The sequence below is a fragment of the Micromonas commoda genome, chromosome 2 (genome assembly GCF_000090985.2).
Source record: "Micromonas commoda chromosome 2, complete sequence".
In the NCBI taxonomy this organism is placed as follows: domain Eukaryota; kingdom Viridiplantae; phylum Chlorophyta; class Mamiellophyceae; order Mamiellales; family Mamiellaceae; genus Micromonas; species Micromonas commoda.
Window position 1 is genome coordinate 719999 of NC_013039.1, and position 17953 is coordinate 737951.

Here is a 17953-nt window from a genome sequence, read left to right on the forward strand (position 1 = left end):
CGGCGCTTCCAACTTTTTTTCTTCCCGATCGAGCTGTCGAGGTCTGCCGAGCACTCGACCGTAGCCGTTCGGCACAGGTGATAGGCACTCGACCACGATGGCTGCGAGTGTCGAGGTTGTCAAGCCCCGCGGGCAATACGACGAGGTGGTGGTGCATCCTCTGGTGCTTCTCTCGGTGGTGGACCACTTCCGTCGCGTGGAGGAGGTACGCGCGCCTCCCCGGCGTGCCGATCTGAACCGCGTCCCCTCGCCCGGTTGATGGCTAACCTTCCCCGACCCTTCCCCCGCCCTCTCTCCAGGACGACTCCGAGGACAAACGCGTGGTTGGCGTGCTGCTTGGCGAGTACCGCAAGGGGCGGCTCGATGTGACCAGCTCGTTCGCGGGTGAGTGTTTGATGTTGTCTGACCCGTGAATCAACCCACCCCGACGGGCGTGTCGACGACCCCGGGGGACACGCATCGCCCAGATCTGGGAACGCTCTGACCCTGGGGAAAAACACGAGACTGACCGGCGCGCTAACCCCTCGATCCCCCGCCCCCGCCCCGCACCAGTGCCCTTCGAGGAGGACGAAAACGACGCGAGCATCTGGTTCCTCGATCACAGCTACCTGGAGAAGATGTCCGGCATGTTCCGCAGGATCAACGGTGCGTGCACCCTCCCCGCCCGCACCGCCCACCAGATCCGAGCCTCTTTCAAACCTACCCGTCGCTCCCCTGTGTGCTGTTTTCTCAACTCTCTCGCCCCCGCCCGCCCCGCTCCCGACGCAGCCAAGGAGAAGGTCGTCGGCTGGTACAGCACGGGCCCGAAGATCCGGACGAACGACGTGGACATCCACGAGCTCTTCACCGACTACCACCCCAACCCCGCCTTCGTCATCGTGGACGTGAGGCCCGACAACGTGGGCATCCCGACGAGCGCGTACCGGCTGGAGAATGAGATCCGCGACGACGGGACGCAGAAGGAGGAGAAGACCTTCGTGCACGTGCCGTCGTCCATCGAGGCGTTCGAGGCGGAGGAGATCGGCGTCGAACACCTGCTGCGCGACGTCAAGGACAACACCGTGAGCACGCTCGCCACGCAGGTTGCCGAGAAGATCACGTCGCTGCAGGGCTTGGAGCGGCGCCTGGTGGAGATCAAGAGGTACATGGACCTGGTGGTGGACGGGACGCTGCCGGTGAACCACGAGATCATGGGCCTGCTCCAGGACTCGTTCAACCTCCTGCCCAACCTCAACCTCGAGGACTACGTCAAGGCGTTCGCGGTGAAGACGAACGACATGATGCTGGTCGTGTACCTGAGCTCGCTCATCCGGTCCGTCGTCGCGCTTCACGACCTCATCAACAACAAACGAGCGATGAAGGAGGCGGAGCAGGCGGCGGATGCGGCGGCGGCTGCCAAGGCGAACCCGAAGAAGGAAAAGGAGGGTCCGGAGACGGGTAAGGACAAGGAGGAGGATAAGGAGAATGCCAAGGCCAAGAAGTGACCGACTTGGCAGGGTGCGGGGCGATTGACGACGCGTTGTAAACCGAGGCGAATTGATCCTTCGAGATGATTTGTTGCCAGTTCACTCGTCACGCCCAGAGCCTGAAGGTGGCGTCCGAACCGCACGAGATGACGTACTTTCCGTAGGGGTCGAAGAGCACCCCCTGCACGGCATCCTCGTGCCCCCTCAGCTCAGCCACCATGTCCCCGTCCGCCGCGTTGAAGCACTTCACCGTCCCGTCGTCGCTCGCCACCGCAACCGTCTCAGACGCCCTGTCGAAAGCAACCTTATTCGCCGGGTGCGGCCCGCAGTCCACCGAGAGAATCTCCGCAACCATGCGAACGTCCCAGAGCTTTACCATGCCGTCAGCGTCGCAGGAGACGATGACGTCGCCGTCGGTGCTGAAGCACAGGTGGTTCACGCTGTTGAGATGCCCGTAAAGCGTCTGAGCGCACAGGCCCGACCGCATGTCCCAGAGGGAAACCGTCTTGTCCGAGGAGCCGGTGGCGAAGTTGTTCGTGGTGGGTTGCCAGCACACCTCGTTGACGCTGTCCACGTGCCCGCGGAACGCCAGCCTGCACTTGGCGGAAGTCAGGTCCCACAAACGCACGCTGTGATCCAGCGAGCACGACGCGATGTAGTCCCCGGACTCGTGGAAAGCCGCGTTCCACACAGCCTGCGTGTGCTCCGCAAACGTAATCGTGCATCGCTTCTGCGCAAAGTCCCAAACCTTCACGGTGCAATCGCCCGACGCCGACGCGAGGTGCGTACCGGCGGGGTGGAAGTCCACGCCCGCGACCCAGTCCCTGTGTCCGTCGCCGCTCATGATGAGATCCCCCGAGGGAATGTCCCACATCTTCCACGTGGCGTCGTCAGACGCCGTCGCGATGATGGCCTTTCGCGGGTGAAGCGCGAGGTTGGACACCGACATCTGGTGCCCCTTGAACGTCTTGTTCAGGTTGAAGTTCTCCACCGGGCAGGGCTCGGGCTTCTCCTCCTCGAACACCCGTCCCTTCGGCGCCATCTGAACCCCCGGAGAGGCTGCCGCCTGCTGCGCGGCTTTGGCCGCGGCGCCGCCAGCCTTGGCCGCGGCTTGGATCGCCGCAGCCTCCTCCTCCTTCTTCTTTCGAGCGCTCTCAGCCTTCTCTGCGGCTTTCTGCCGGGCCCGCTCAGCCTTCTTCGCCTCCTTCTCCTTCTTCTCTTGCTCGATTTCGAACTGCTCGAGCTTGTCCGCCATGCGATCGCGATCTATCCGCACCAGCATCTTCTCCTTCATCGCTAGCTCGTACTTTCGCTTGAGCTCCTTGATGGTCGGTTCGTACTGAGCGTAGTGCTTGCGGAGCTTCTTGATGTCGTCGAGGAGCTTGTTCTTCTCCTGCCCGATGCGCTTGTGGTGCAGCCTGTGGAAGTCGCGCTCCTTACGAAACTTGTCCCACGTGGACTGGGCCTTGTGCGCCACCTGCTTGGCGTTCTGGAGCTCGCGCTTGAGCGACATCACCGTGCCGTTTAGCTCCTGGTTCGTGTTGTAGACGTCGGGGACCTGGGGCATGCCCTCCATGTTGAGCCTGCCGGTTGCCTCCAGCTCGTACCACTCGGCCTCGAACTTCTCCAGCGTCGACGTCATGCCCATCTTGACCAGGAAGTTGCGGACGAAGTCGTCCATCACCTGCGATCGTGAAAGAAGCGCGCAATCAGGGGGGTGTTTCACGGCTCTCGCGGGGGGGGCCTTGGGAAGAATCCTAAAATGGCGCCGAAACGGGTCGGGGGGCTCCGGGTTCTCACCTCCGGCTTCTTGACAACCTCTCCCGGAGCGACGTCCGGCGGGCCGGTGTCCTTGGCGCCGACCAGGCTCCCGCCCAGACCCGCCAGCGACCTGAGCGCCGAGTCGAAGTCGTCCTCCTCCGCCAGCAGGAGCGGGTCATCTTCGTCGATGTCGATCTCCTCGTACGCGAAGTCGTCGTCGGACTCTTCGAGCGCGTCGACCTCGACGAGCTCGTCGCCGCTCGAGTCGCCTTCCTCGTTGCCCATGGTGACTGTCGCTCGGATGCCCTCGGGTCGTGGCCGCGCGAGGACAGCTGTGGGGCGCCCCGAGGGTGCTGTCCCTTCGTGGGTCAACGGGCGCAACGGGAAATTTGCTTCGGTCAGCGCGCAGCTCGCTGCAGATTTGTTGCTGCCGGGAAAAAACTGTCAACTTCGAGGCGGTGCGGCGGTTCCGCACATAGGGGAGCGCGGTGCGGACCGGCTCGGTGCGAGGGTGCAGGGTTCGATCATCATGTCGCTATACGGCGAGAGCGATGGGCGTGAGCCATACAGGAGGGTGGACGAGGCGCTGAGGACGATAGCCAAAACGTTGCATCCGAGAACGCCCCTCTTCTACACCGTGGGAGAGTCAGTGGTAAACTTCAGAGGCCAGACTTTCATTGAAGGATTCGACGCGAAACTGTCGTGCGCCTTTTTCGGCCATGTATCGAAGCTTGCGGACAGCCTCAGACCCATCGTGAATGCGGAGGAGCGGTTCGTGGCCATCGTCGCGAACCCGGGGGATGGATACGCCGCAGCTTTGTGTGCAGTGCTCTTGTGTGGATGTGCATTTATTCCCATTGACAGAGAGTGGTCCGAGGAGAGACGGCGGAGGGTTCTGGAGCATGCCAACCCCGCGGCGATCGTTTTCGTCGGACCGAGGCCATCATTGAAACGTATGGCCCGCTGGAGGGGTCGGTTGATCGATGCGCCAGAGCATGTGCCCCAAGTCACCGGCGCGCAGACATCCCCTGAACTACCCGAGCCGCCGCCGTGGGCCGAGGATGCGCTATACGTCATGTACACGTCGGGGTCGACAGGTGAGCCGAAGGCGGTGGTGGGCACGCACGAGGGACTCTTGGCCCGCGCGCGATGGGCGGCCGAGGGTCCGATGAGGATGAATCCCTCCCCTCCGGAAGAAGACGAAGGTGAAGAGTCTGACGAAGGTGAAGAGTCTGAACTCGAAGACGCCAAAGAATCACTGGACCACACCCGTGGATGCCTGCACACCCGCGTCGGTTTCGTGGACTCTGTGACTGAGACACTCTGCCCGCTGCTGCAGGGAGCATCGTCGATGGTGCCGCAGGATTTTGACCCCGGGGGAATCAGAGCCACGATGTTATTCGGGGAAGTCACACACTTCAGCGCGGTGCCATCTTTGTGGGAGCGGCTCAATGACGAGTTTCTTGGCGAGATCAATCTCACCACTGCAGTGTGTAGCGGAGAACCCATGCCGGTACCTCTGATGAATAGAATCATCCGCATCATGAGCATCCATAATGAAAGCTTTGATCGTGAAAAATTCACTTTCATCAACCTGTACGGTTCGACGGAGGTGGCGGGAGACGCGACTGAACTCCAGATCAAGCAGAGATTGATCCCCAGCGAGGTCAAGGTTGAATATCAGGACGAGCGTCAATACGAGCTTGTATACCGGAACAAGTCGTCGCAGCTGGTACCGCTGGACAAATCACTCGCGTTCCTACCTGCAGGATTTGATTTGCCATTCGCGCAGACCATCATCGTCAAACGAGAAGGGGAGGGTGCGGATGAAAAATTCATCGTCGTGAAGGAGGTTGGCGAGGTAGGCGAGGTCGTGGTTCGGGGTCTCGGAGTCGCCAGTGGATACCGCGACGCCGGTGGAGAGATTCAAGGATTCGGCTTTAGCGCGTTAGATGAGCTGTTCAAGGGCGACCCCATGCCTTATCACCTGACTGGAGATCTCGGAAGATGGGACCAGAAGGGTCTTCTTCATCTGGAGGGGCGCGTGGACGACATCGTGAAGCCATTCGGGGAACGAGTGAACCTGAACGAGATTTCGGCGGCGGCTATGAAGCTGCCTTACGTTACACAAGCCGTGGCTCGATTTTGGTCGACAAACGAGATTAGTTACGCCGATGGCGCAGGCACGGGAGGGGCAATTGCGGTGTATGTCGTCGTTAACGGGAACAAGGATCCCAGCGTGGTACATCAGAGCGTGGTTAAATCGTGTCGGCAGCATGGAATTTCTCGGGTAGCGGTGCCGATGGAGGATGCCGTGATGATTCTCACCCACATGCCGCTCAACGCCAACGGTAAGGTTGACCGCTCCGCTCTTCCTCTTCCGCAAGCTCTCAACTTCAAAGGTGGGACCGGTAAGATGAAAACGATGCCGTCTTCGTCAGACGCGGGAGCCGATATCCTGGCGGAGATGCAAAAAATACTCGGTTCTGGCTCGGAGTGGATGAAGCAGTCAGACGACTTTTTCTTTGCCGGCGGCGCATCTCCCGATGTCATCGTCCTAGCTCAGACTCTCGGAGTACCTGCAGAAGTTGTGGTGCGACACCGGACCGCGGCCGCCATCGCCGCCGCTATCGCTGATCCAACTGCTGAAGTGATGCCCTCGAGTTCTGGTAAAATAGATGTTCTTCCAGCTGAGGTCTTGCAGCGTATCATTGCCTTCGTGCCTCTGAAGGAGCAGCTCAGCGTTATGCGTCTGGTGTGCAAGTCTTGGCGCAAAGCTGTGGATGACTCCCCTGCTCCTCTAATTCAAGATGAGACGGAACAGCAGGCTTCTCGGGGAACGCTGGTGAGGATGTGGAGTGCGCACCTTGGGAGATGCGTCGACGCCACACCTTTGCTGAGCGATACAGATACCGTCTCAAAGAGCCGAACTTACATCGGTTCGCACAGTCAAGAGGTTTGCTGCTTGGACCCTGACGGTCAGGTTGTGTGGAAAATGGAGCTACCTGGCAGAATCGAGGCGAGGATAGTCTTTGGTGAGGGTGTTGTTGGCAGAAGGAGACAAGGCGATGAGGGTAGTCAACTGATTGTCCCGTGCCTGGATGGAAAAGTGTATTGCCTGGACGAAAACACCGGCGAGATCCTGTGGCAATACGACACGGGAGGTGAAGTCAAATGCGGACTGGCGCTGACTGATTGTGGTTCAAAGCCTGTTGAAGAACCGGTAAGAGCTTTTCAACGCCCCCGAGAAGTTTATGTCCCTGGGTATAGACTATTATGGGGTCAATCACACGGTGGTTCGGCATTTGCAATTGCTGCATCAGGCCGGCACGCAGGTAAAGCTATTTGGCGATATGAAAACTCTGGGCCTGGTGTTGCGGAACCTGTGGTAGATCATGTTGATATATGGTGTGGTGGATCTGGATCCCGCGTTGACACGGAAATGGATAATAATGCGGTGTTCTTCGCCAACTTAAAAGGTGACGTATTCGTTGTCAATGCTGCCGCCGTCACCAGAGACTGGATGTCTAACGGGCCGGATGGGATTAAGGAGGCCAAGGAGTACGTCGTGTGGAGTACAAACGTTGGCGCACCGGTGTTTTCAACTCCGTCTGTGCATTTTGAATTGATACAGGGCACGGAGCTTCCAATCCACGTGGCGAATGTCGATGGCCTTGTCTTTGGATTGAATCGAGAAACTGGCCAAAAGGTTTGGACAGTTGACTTGGGCTGCAAAATTTATGCACCGATATATTCGGAGCTTGATGAAAGGTACGAATCATCTGGGCCGGCGAAGGTACTCATCGGCAACGCAGATGGTGAACTCGTTCTGTTGAGACAGCAGCGATACGGCGTCCCAGACCCTCACCTCGGGGGAAAAAAACGCAAGCTAATGCATAATGATGAATATACATACATGACGGAAGTCTGGCGCTGGCAGGGACGTGGCGGCCTCCGCGCCGGACCGGTTTTCATCAATACCGGCAGAGGTCGACAGTTGAACACAAATGGCATTTTTGTCGCTGCGTGGGACTCCGGTGAGATCAGTGTATTCAGTTACAGCGACGTCAAGAACGGTGGCCTTCCCAGGCATCTATCGACAGGGCGACTTCCCGCTCCCATCTTTGGAACTCCCGCGTTTGGACATGATGATCATTTTGTCACGGGAAGGAATTGTGGTCCTCTAGGTGACGTGCGCGTTTACGTGGGATGCCGGGACGACCGCCTGCACTGCCTGAAGCTTTCAGGTGTTCGATACGGTGTGAAGTTGGACGACGGGAAGGTGGACGACGGGGATGAATATGTACCTGTAGCACTCTTGGGACCCGTTGGGTAGGATTGGGGGGGGACAGAGTCTATTCTCTGTAAAAACGAATTTTGAGCCGAGTTCAGGTTTTATCGAAGAGGGTTTTGTCGTCGCTCGGAGCACCAGACACGCTTGCGCGGGGAGATGCACGCCACCGCGATTCTATCGGCGACCACCGCGCACGTTACACACGTGTGCAACACCCGCGATCCTACCGGAAACGCCCGTCGCGCCCCAGCCTCCCTTCGGAGGGCACGCGTCGGCGCTCCCCGAATCGCAAGACTCGGCGCCCGAAGCGTCCGTGGTGCCATGGTGGACGACGACCCTCCCGAGCTCCCAGATTACGATGTCGTCACCCTCGGCCCCCTCGAGGTATCTGCGATCGCACTCAGCGCGCGCGACTGGAAGGGAGGCAGCGACGACGCCAACTGCTACGTCGCCGCCGTAGATCGAGGCTACCTGCTCATCGCGGCTCACGAACCCTCCGAGCTCAAGCTCATGAAGGAGTACCAGGGATACTGGGCGATGTCCGAGGCGGCGACGCTCCCCGGCGTCCGCGCGCCCGTCGTCTACTCCATCGTGGACGTCGATGCCGCGGGCGGGTCGGTCAAGGACGCCGCGCGGGCGCTCGTCGCGGAAGCGGGCGGCGTCGAACCGGACGTCCTGTGCGTCGCGTCCGAAACAGCCGACGTCGAGGCGCTCGCAAACTCGGTCAAGGTGGCGTGGGAGCTCGGCGCGTGCCCGGGGATGGTGGCCGTCGACGGCTTCGACGCGGCGCGCCTCGAGAAGTTCGTAGAGGCGCTGTCGGACACGCCGGGCGTACACGTGGCGTTCAACCGCGTGGTGTACTCGCTCGCGGATCGAACGGCGGAGAAGAACGGCGTGTTGGCGACGTGCAAGAGGCTGGGCGTCGGCATCGTCGCCGCGTCGCCGCTCGGGGAGGGATCGAGGGTGACGAACACCACGCACGGGGAGTGCGACCAGGCGCTCGTGAGGCTGCTCGCGTTCCTGGGCGCGATGGTCGGCGGCGGGGTGCAGCAGTCGCCGCTGCAGGTTGCGCTCAACTACGTGATGAGCAAGGGAGCGGTGCCCGAGGTGGAGACCCGGATGGGAAGCGTGGCGTGGGAATGCGGCGGTTCGATGCTGTGGCGATTAGACGAGAACGCGGTGGGGATCCTAGACGAGAGGTGCGAGGCTGTGGAGAAAGGGGAGACGGGAGACGGCGGGGGACCCGCTTTGGCGTGAGTAGCCAACCCCAGGGATGCATTGGAAAAGTTGAAACCGAAACCGGTAAAATTCTCAGCGCCTGCCTCGGCCCCTCCCGCCCCCGCGTCCACCCCCGCGTCCACCCCCGCGTCCACCCCCGCGTCCACCCCCGCGTCCACCCCCGCGTCCACCCCCGCGTCCACCGCCACGGCCACCGCCGCGGCCACCGCCACGGCCACCGTCGCCGCCGCGACCGCCCTTCTTCTTGGCCTCCTTGCGCTCCTTCATGATCTGATCCCGGGACTTCAGCTCGCTGCCGACGAAGGGCTCGCCGCCACCCCCGCCCTCCTCCGGACGTCCCTTGGTGTGGCGGTACTTGAACCTTCCGGCGCCGCGATCCTTCCTGCCGTTGATCAGCGGATCCTCCTGCGAGCCGGTCGCCGCGACGCTCTTGTGGGTCCTCTGCTGCCACTTCTTGTACATCTCTCCGACAGCCTCCTTATCCTTCTTCGCGTAGGCACCGGATTCCGTCTTGATTCGCTTGTTGCCCCTGGCGCGGTCCACCTCGTTCGCGTTGACCTGAACGTAGTTCCTCTTCTTCTTGTCCCAGATGCGAATCCGCCGCTGCTGCGAGATGCCCTTGCCGTCTTCCTCCACGATGTCCATGGTGGCCTCGGCGAGTGCGCCCTCCAAACTGAGTTGGTCCTGCATTGGCCTGCCCCGGTCGTCCTCCATCGTGCTCAGGCCCAGCTCGGTGTGGTTCACGCCTCTGGGTGTGACGTCGAGAAAGAACTCGTTATCCCGAAACTTGCCGGTGTCGAACGCATCTGCGACGTTCACGGCCTTCTTCTTCTTTTTACCCTTCCCCTTGGGATTCATCTCAGCAGCCTCATCCCCTTCTCCGTCGTCGTCGCCGAACTCGTCGTCAGAGTCCCCTTCGTCGCTGTCGTCCTCGTCGGCTTGCCGTTCCGGCCTGCGCCGCCGCCTCGCCACGATACCGTGTCCATCCTCCTTCGCCTTCTGGATGAAATTGTCGTGCTGTTTGCGCTTGGCCGCCATCGTCGGGTTCAACCTCGCGGCCGTCGCCAGCAGGCTCTGGCCCTTGGCCGCGTTGGCGATGTCCGCCTCGAAGACGGTGGCGACGGGCCTGTACGCCCGAATTTGCTGCGCAATCTCCGCCAGCCCCGCCGCATCCAGCTGTGCCTCGTCCCTGAGCGCCGCGCACATCGTGGGCGACGGCCCGATGGACTCGATGAGCTCGGCGCCCCTCGCGACGCTCTCGTTCGCGGCGCTTCCGCGCGTGCGCTGGTACAGCTTATACGCGTTATCGCAGGCTCTTCGCAAGCCGTCCAGTTCCGTCCTGGCGTCAAACAGCTCCCGCACTCTGTCCTGCACGAGGTCCAGCGACGTCGGGGGTATGATCCCGACCACGCTTCGCTGCGCCTCGTCCGCCTCGTCCGCGATTTGTCTCGCCTCGTCTCTGCTCTCGGGCGGTTTGACGGGCGCGGCGACGAGCGACCGGCCGAGGAAGAGGTGTAGGTCCACCAGGAACCCCATCTCCTCCTTCACGAGCAGCGAGTGCGCGACGCCCGTCCTGCCCGCGCGCGCGACGCGACCGACGCGGTGTACGAACAGCTTCGGCCTTGGCGGGAAGTCGAAGTTGACGACGTTGTCGAGCAGCGGGATGTCGATGCCTCGCGCGGCTACGTCTGTGACCACCATCACGCTGGTCTTCCTGTTTCGGAACTTGCCGATGTGGAGCTTACGCGCGGCCATGTCCATCGAGCCGTACACGGCCGAGACGGTTATGCCCTCGGACTCGAGCACGGTCACCAGCAGCTCGACGTGGTGCCTCGTCGCCGTGAACACCACCGTCTGCTGGTTCTCGGGCACGACCTCCCTCAGGAAGAACAGGAGCGAGGGGATCTTCTCATCCTGTCGCATCACCGTGAAGGAGAGCTTCAGGTCGGGCGATACCTTCATCTCCGCGTCGAGCCTGATGACCTGCGGGTCCTTCAAACCCACCCTGACGAACTCGGCCAGCGCCGAGGGCATCGTCGCGGAGAAGAGCAGGCACTGCCGCTGGTCCGCGACTTGCTTCATGATGTCCCTGAGCTGGTCGGCGAAGCCCATCTCCAGGAGCCGGTCCGCCTCGTCCAGCACCACGTGCGAAACGCTGCGTATGGAGAACCCGCTGATCTCCTCGACGTGGTGGAGTAAACGACCGGGCGTGGCGACCAAGAGGTCGGGGTTCGACGCGAGATCGTCGAACTGCGCCTCCATGGAGTCTCCGCCCACGACGCACACGCACCGGAGATCGGTAAACTTGGAGAGCTCCTGCGCAAACTTGTAGGTCTGCAGCGCGAGCTCGCGGGTCGGGGAGAGGACCACCGCGCGCGCGCCCGCCTTGAGCGAGTGCTGACGGAGCTTGTGCAGCACCGGGATGAGGAACGCGGCGGTCTTACCGGAGCCCGTCCTGGCCATGGCCACCACGTCGGCGCCCGAGAGCGCGACCGGAATCGCCTTTCGCTGGATGGGGGTGGGTATGCGATAGCCCTTGCGCTTGATCGCCCGAAACACCTCGGGCAGGATATCCATCGACTCGAACCCGCCGCCCTTGCTCTTCGCCTTCTCCGCCTTGCGACGCCGGCCCGTCAGCGCCTCGGTGCGCTCGAAGCCGAAGTCCACCGTCTCGCCGCCCTCTCCCGGGGTGCCCGTCAGCACCGTGGACTTGGGCTTGGCGCCGCCAGCGCCGCCGTGGCCGCGGCCGTCATCGTCGCCGCCGCCCGATTTTGGCTTGCCCCCGGTCTTCTTGCCCTTCATATCGCCGCGGTCTCGTCAGGTCGCCGCACGAGACGCCCCGTGACGAGTGAGCGATGTGACGAAAGGGCGGCGGTGCAAGCGGCGGCGAAAACCGCCGCCAATCTGGTATCGGCGCCGGCGCCAAATTTCTACTCACAAGGTGCGCGCTCTCGTGTCCTTGATCTCATGTCATTAAAACCTATCACGCCCTGAGCTCCTCCGCCATAGCCACCGCGTCCTCGATGCTGAGCTCCTTCGCCTCCAGCATGAACCTCCTGCCGCACGCCAGCGCCCGCCTCTCGCACCGCGCCCTCGCGTCCTGATCCTTGATGCTCTCGAGATCCGCCACGTGCGCGATGCCCACGACGCGCCTCGTCATCTTAGCCCCCGCGTATCCGAACGAGTCCGTCAGCACCTCCCGCATGTACGCCGCCTGGTGCGCCCTCAGCGCCGCCGCCGCGTCGCCCTCGGCGCCGGCACCCGCGTCGTAAAGCGCCGCCGGGGTGAGACCCGCGTTGCCCGCCGACACGCCCCGCTCGTCCCACAGCTGTACAAACCTGCGCTCAAACGTGGCCCAGGTTTCCTTGACGCACGCCAGGAGCCACTCCCGCTGCGACGACCTGTCGCCCTCGTAGCCGTCCTGGGCGAAGTACGCGAGGAACAGGTTCGCGAGGAAGGCGCCGATGTCGAACCCGAGCGGTCCGTAAAAGGCAAACTCGTGATCGATGACAAACGTCGTCGACTCGGTGCACATGATGGAGCCGGTGTGCAGGTCGCCGTGGAGCAGCGCCGCGCCGTCGCACGCGAACCTTCGCTTGAGCGAGCAGATCGCGGACTTGAGCTCGGAGTCCGTCCTCAGCGCGGCGGCGGCGTCGTCCAGCTGCGGCGAGGTCCAGTGGTTGTTATCTGCCTTGGCGTACGGCTCGGTGAAGATGACCTGCTCGGTGAGCGCGCACATGTCCTCGTTCTGTCCGAACGCCTGCCTCGCCTTGCGCAGCGCCTCGCACCCGATTGCGAGAGCGGAGGATCCGAACAGGGTGGTGGCGAGGTACTCGCCGACGTGCGCGGCGAGCTTGGGATACACGGTGCCCGCGATGATCCCGCCGCGGAGGATTATGTGCGGGGGCTCGAGGTAGCGCATGACGATGACGGACATCGGTGCGTCGTACAGGTGCACCTCGGGAACGTGCTGAGGGCAGTACCCGTGCGCGATCATCAGCGCCTCTGCCTCGTACCGCACCCGCTCCTGCGTGAGCGGCCAGGACTCCCCGACGACGCGGACAAAGGGGAGACCCTGCTTGACGATGATCGCGCCGCCCGCGCCGTTGCTGACGATGTAAACAAAGTTGATGTTACCGTCGCCCACCTCCTTCGCCGACCACGCGCCGCGGCCCTCCGCGCCACCGAGCGCCGCGGCCACCTCGGGCTTGGCGGCGCAGTAGTCCAGCACGGTGTCGCAGTCGAGCGCGACAAAGCCGGGCGGTCCCGAAAGTTTTGGCGCTGGCGCGTCGGACCCGGTGACCTCGGCGACAAACTTGCCCACCGCGAAATCCCCCGACGCCGTCTTGCGCACCACCCCCTTCTCGGTGATGATCCCGGCGATGAGCGCGGCGGGGGTGACGTCGAACGACGGGTTCCAGACGTCGATGCCCTCGGCGGCGACCCGCTTCCCGAGGCTGTGGGTGATTTCCGTCGCGGGTCTATCCTCGATGACGATATCCGCACCCTTCGCCGTGGACGGGTCCAGGGTGCTGATGGGCGCCGCCACGAAGAACGGCACGTCGTGGTACGCGGCGGAGACGGCCAGGTTGTAGGTGCCGATCTTGTTCGCGGTGTCGCCGTTATCCGCGACGCGATCGGCGCCGACGACGACGGCGTCAACCTTCCCCTTGGCCATGAGCGCCGCCGCGGCGGAGTCGCAGATGAGGGTGCCGGGCATCTTCTCGAAGGCGATCTCGTACGCGGTGAGCCTCGCGCCCTGGTTGTAGGGCCTGGTCTCGTTGCAGTAGATGTGCTCCAGGCGGTCGGTCTCCCGCAGAGCGCGGACGACGCCGAGCGCGGTGCCAAATCCCGCGGTTGCGAGGGATCCGGTGTTGCAGTGGGTGAGGACCCTGATGGGGGCGCCCGCGGGTTTTCCCACCGCCGCGCACAGCGCGTCGGCGCCGAACGAGCCGATGGCGCGGTTGTTGGCGATGTCGGCGGCGAGCATCCCCTCGCACTCGGCGATGACCGCCTCGACGGCGTCCGCGCCGGATCCGTCGAGGGACGCCGCGAGCTTCTTGATGCGCTCGACCGCCTCTCCGAGGTTGACCGCGGTGGGTCTGCTGGTGTTGAGGTGGTCCATCTTCGTCGCGACGAACGCGCACACGTCGCCCGCGGTCGCGAGCGTCGCCTTGGCGCCGTCGAGCTCCACCGCCAGCGCGAGGGCTGCGGCGATCGCGATCGCGGGTGCGCCGCGGACGTTCATGTCCTTGATGGCGGTCCAGCACACGTCGCAGTCGGGAACGTCCATGAAGACCGTCTCGGTGGGCAGCTTCAGCTGATCGAGCAGCTGCAGCTTGCCGCGGGAGTAGCGGATAGCCTCGAGCGTCGGGGCGGCCATCGTGATGATCAGCTGCGCGCCTGAAGTTCTGTCGCAGTTCTGTCGCAGTTCTGTATCCTCATTTATCCTCATTTCCTCACCTGGTATCGAAGGTACCATTTTTCCCCACCATACTGTTTGCATGTGTCTCAGATTCAAGAGAAAGCTTGGAATTACAACTATCCTCACTGGTATCGAAGGTACCATTTGCTTGGAGCCACCCGCCACCTGCACCTATCCGCATCACGGGGTGAGCTACACACGCTCGTCTGCAACAGCCGCGCGCCCTCCCGAAACCGATGTCCGCGTCCGCGTCCCAACTCGGCTTCGCCGTCTCTCGTGCCACCGCACTGCGCGCCTCAAAGCCGACCGAACGCAAGGCTCGTGCCATCCACGTCACGCCCATCCGATGCCACGTCGGTACCCAATCAACGGACGGTGCGGCTGAAGTGACCCGCCGCGGGGCCCTTCGCGCCGCCGCCGCCGCCGCGGTGCTCGCAGTCGCGACGCCGCGATCCGCCCTCGCCGGCGACAACGTCGTCTCCTTCGAACCGGTCCAGAACGAGAGGTGGGTAGCCGTGCCCGTGTCGACCAAAATACCGGGCGGATGGGCGCCGCGACCCGGCCAGAGGGCGAAGCAGAGCAAGTTCATGCTCTACACGGACACCTACGGCCCGAACTACCGCTACACCACCTCGCTTCCCAAGTACGTCGACGGCGACGGCGCGGTGGCGGCCAAGGAGATCCAGGTGCAGGTGCAGTCGAGGGGCGGTCAGGAGTCCATCACGGACCTCGGTCCAATCGCCGGCATCGACGCGGCCAAGGCGTTCGGCATCGAGGCGGAGGACATAGCGCTGGCGGAGCAAGTCAGCGCGGCCAAGCGCGTGGACTCCGGGAAGCAGACGTACTACCAGTGGGAGCTGGCCCTGCCGTCGGGGAGCAGGGTTTTGATCAGCGCCTGCGTGAGCGGCGGCGGGTTGTACGTCTTCTCCGCAGAGGCAACCGCGGACCAGTGGGCCAAGAACGAGGCGGCGCTGCGGGGCGCGAGGGACGCGTTCACCGTGCCGGTGGTGGCTGAGAGCACCACGGACATATCGAATCGCATCTACAACAACGCCAGCGACGGGGGGTTCAAGTGAGCGGAGGGTTTAGCCGAGTCGCGTCACCCTGTATTGAGAAATTATCGTTGTTACCGAATCTCACTTTCGCTCGCGATGGGACGGGGGGCGCTCGCGGAGACCGAGGCCGATGACGCCTTCTCACCCGTCAGGGGCGTCGTGACCTGTCTGGGACCGCACCCGAGCGCGAATGTCCGGCGCCAACTTCGCGAGCGCTGCCTGGCTCTCGCCGGGCATCGGGCCAACGAGGAGCAGGTCCGTTTCAGTTGCGCCCCCTATCGCGTCTGCCCGCTCGGTGCCCACATCGACCACCAGGGCGGTACCGTCGCGGGTTTCGCGCTGAACATGGGGATCTGCATCGCGTACATCCCCAGCCCCGGGGAGATCAAGCTGGCCGCGACGCGCGAGGGCGAGGGCGAGCCCTCGACGTTCGAGATGAACGTCACTGATGACCCGGAGCCGTCGGACGACTGGACGGCGTTCGTTAAAGGGGTTGTGCACGTCGTAAGGGGTTGGGCTAGCGAGAAGGGCGTGAGATGCGACGCGGGATTCACCGGCGTGATCTCGGGCTGCCCCGGTGGGCTCGAGGGAGGCGGGATCAGCTCATCCGCCGCGCTCACCGTGGCGCTGATTCACGCCTTTCGGGACGCGAACAATCTCACCTCGTGTATTCGGCGCGAGGACGTCATGAGACTCGCTCAACGGGTGGAGCACGAGTGGCGCGGGGTGCGGTGCGGGATACTGGACCAGGGGTGCGTGGTCATGTCCAAGCCCGGGGCGCTGACGGTGCTGGACTGCGCCGAGTATCAGCGCCGGTTCGCGAAAGCCGACGACCTTACGACGGCGTCGAGTCGCGGCGCTACCCTCCGCCGGTCCGGGTCCGACGATACAGACGAGGAGACGTCCGCGCAGAACCCCCTGCGCTGGTTCGGCGGGGACTGGACCCCGTCGCGGCACGGACCGTCGCGCATCGACCCAAACGTCGACGAGAGCGGACGAGAGGTGTCGAAGGACTTCTGGGACGACGGTCCGGAAGCGGGCTCCGACCTACCCTTCGCCGTCGTCCTCGCGTTTTCGGGCATTCGAAAACCGCTCACTCGAACCGGGTACAACGACAGGGTGGACGAGTGCCAACGCGCCGCGCGCCTGTTGCTGGACGCGAGCGGGCGCGGGGTTCCGCGAGACGTGACGCCGCTGCTTCACATGGTGACGAGGGAGGAATGGACGGCTGCGCGGGACGCGATGGAGATGACGTCGGCGGAGATCCTCCCAGAGAACCTCGCCAGGCGAGCTCGGCACTTCTTCGAGGAAAACCAACGCGTCGCGAACGGCGTTCGGGCGTGGCGCGACGGGGACGTCGCGTCGTTCGGCGCCCTCGTGAACGCTTCGGGCGCGTCGTCCGTCGAGAACTACGAGTGCGGGTGCGAGCAGATCACCGCGCTGTGGAAGATTGCGAAGAAGACGGCTGGCGTTTTCGGTGCCAGATTTTCCGGCGCCGGCTTCAGGGGTTGCGTCGTGGCTCTGTGCGAGCCGGGTGGGGCGGCGATGGACGCGGCGGAGTCGATCGCGGGGGAGTACGCGCGACTGTACCCGGAACTGGCGGCGGACGCGCCGGTGATTGTGACGCGACCGGGACGGGGTGCGTTTATCCTGAGGAACGAGGACCAGTAGGTAGCTCCATGATTTAGCTCACGAGAGACAGTCCTTGCACTGATAGCGCTGACGACTGTGCTCGCAGATCTCAGACCCACCGCACTCCTTGCACCTAGTGCGCCGACGACCGTGCTCGCAGATTTGAGACCCACCGCACTCCTTGCACTGATTGCGCCGACGACCGTGCTCGCAGATTTGAGACCCACCGCACTCCTTGCACCGAGAGCGCCGACGGCCGTGCTCGCAGATTGATCCCCCGCCGCACTCCTTGCACTCAGAGCGTATTCGACCGTGCTCGCAGATTGCACCCCCACCGCACTCCTTGCACCGAGAGCGTACACGACCGTGCTCGCAGATTGCACCCCCACCGCACTCCTTGCACCTAGAGCGTACACGACCGTGCTCGCAGATTGCAGACCCACCGCACTCCTTGCACCTAGAGCGTACACGACCGTGCTCGCAGATTGCAGACCCGCCGCACTCCCTGCACTGAGAGCGTACACGACCGTGCTCGCAGATTCCAGACCCACCGCACTCCTTGCACTCAGTGCGCCGACGACTGTGCTCGCAGATTTCAGACCCACCGCACTCTTTGCACCTGCGGCGCTCACGACCGTGCTCGCAGATTGAGGCCCCACCGCACTCCTTGCAGCTAGAGCGCTGACGACCGTGCTCGCAGATTGAAGCCCCGCCGCACTCCTTGCACTGAGAGCGTATTCGACCGTGCTCGCAGATTTGCGACCCACCGCACTCTTTGCACGTAGAGCGCATACGACCGTGCTCGCAGATTGACGCACCATCGCACTCCTTGCATGTATAGCGCCACTTCCCGTGCGGACAAGCGCTGCACACCTTGCATTGCGACCGATACTTCACCCCGTGCTCGCATGGCCCCTTTGTGGGAGGGGCTCTCTTCCGCTTCGTCCCCTTCTTCGTCAACTCCTCTCTCCCCCTCTCCGTGCCCTCGACTTCACCATCCTCGTCGAGGGACACTCTCACGTCCGGCCACCAGAACGACGTCCTAAACGCCATGAGGTCGGCGCGCCCCGAGAGTGGCCGG

General features: G+C 63.3%; 8 protein-coding genes across 8 annotated transcripts; 4 read left to right on the forward strand and 4 right to left on the reverse strand.

Annotated features, from left to right (window-relative positions):
* Nucleotides 1-82: 82 nt before the first annotated feature.
* On the forward strand, nt 83-1553 carry MICPUN_93499 (predicted protein). The gene is made up of 4 exons (XM_002499513.1): nt 83-205; nt 300-384; nt 553-645; nt 769-1553. Exons 1-4 carry the CDS (start codon nt 98-100, stop codon nt 1482-1484), a joined length of 1002 nt encoding a protein of 333 aa, XP_002499559.1. The 5' UTR covers nt 83-97; the 3' UTR covers nt 1485-1553.
* On the reverse strand, nt 1525-3512 carry PF20 (flagellar WD repeat protein PF20; the record flags this gene model as incomplete). The annotated part of the gene is made up of 2 exons (XM_002499995.1): nt 1525-3150; nt 3267-3512. The coding sequence occupies 2 exons, from the start codon at nt 3510-3512 to the stop codon at nt 1573-1575; spliced, it is 1824 nt and encodes a 607-aa protein (XP_002500041.1). The 3' UTR covers nt 1525-1572.
* A 244-nt stretch (nt 3513-3756) lies between these two features.
* Nucleotides 3757-7563, forward strand: MICPUN_56188 (predicted protein; the record flags this gene model as incomplete). Its single annotated transcript, XM_002499514.1, has 1 exon — nt 3757-7563. The coding sequence occupies one exon, from the start codon at nt 3757-3759 to the stop codon at nt 7561-7563; it is 3807 nt and encodes a 1268-aa protein (XP_002499560.1).
* A 114-nt stretch (nt 7564-7677) lies between these two features.
* On the forward strand, nt 7678-8778 carry MICPUN_56187 (predicted protein; the record flags this gene model as incomplete). Its single annotated transcript, XM_002499515.1, has 1 exon — nt 7678-8778. One exon carries the CDS (start codon nt 7678-7680, stop codon nt 8776-8778), a length of 1101 nt encoding a protein of 366 aa, XP_002499561.1.
* A 1215-nt stretch (nt 8779-9993) lies between these two features.
* Nucleotides 9994-11562, reverse strand: MICPUN_78680 (predicted protein; the record flags this gene model as incomplete). Its single annotated transcript, XM_002499996.1, has 1 exon — nt 9994-11562. A coding segment is annotated over one exon (1569 nt), but the record flags the coding sequence as incomplete, so codon positions are not given.
* A 150-nt stretch (nt 11563-11712) lies between these two features.
* MICPUN_54121 (translation initiation factor fusion with methylthioribose kinase) lies at nt 11713-14143 on the reverse strand (the record flags this gene model as incomplete). The annotated part of the gene is made up of 1 exon (XM_002499997.1): nt 11713-14143. The coding sequence occupies one exon, from the start codon at nt 14141-14143 to the stop codon at nt 11744-11746; it is 2400 nt and encodes a 799-aa protein (XP_002500043.1). The 3' UTR covers nt 11713-11743.
* Nucleotides 14144-15336: 1193 nt separating this feature from the next.
* MICPUN_79406 (predicted protein) lies at nt 15337-16911 on the forward strand (the record flags this gene model as incomplete). Its single annotated transcript, XM_002499516.1, has 3 exons — nt 15337-16090; nt 16277-16413; nt 16549-16911. 3 exons carry the CDS (start codon nt 15337-15339, stop codon nt 16909-16911), a joined length of 1254 nt encoding a protein of 417 aa, XP_002499562.1.
* Nucleotides 16912-16929: 18 nt separating this feature from the next.
* MICPUN_56183 (predicted protein) lies at nt 16930-17925 on the reverse strand (the record flags this gene model as incomplete). Its single annotated transcript, XM_002499998.1, has 1 exon — nt 16930-17925. One exon carries the CDS (start codon nt 17923-17925, stop codon nt 16930-16932), a length of 996 nt encoding a protein of 331 aa, XP_002500044.1.
* Between the last annotated feature and the right edge of the window lie 28 nt (nt 17926-17953).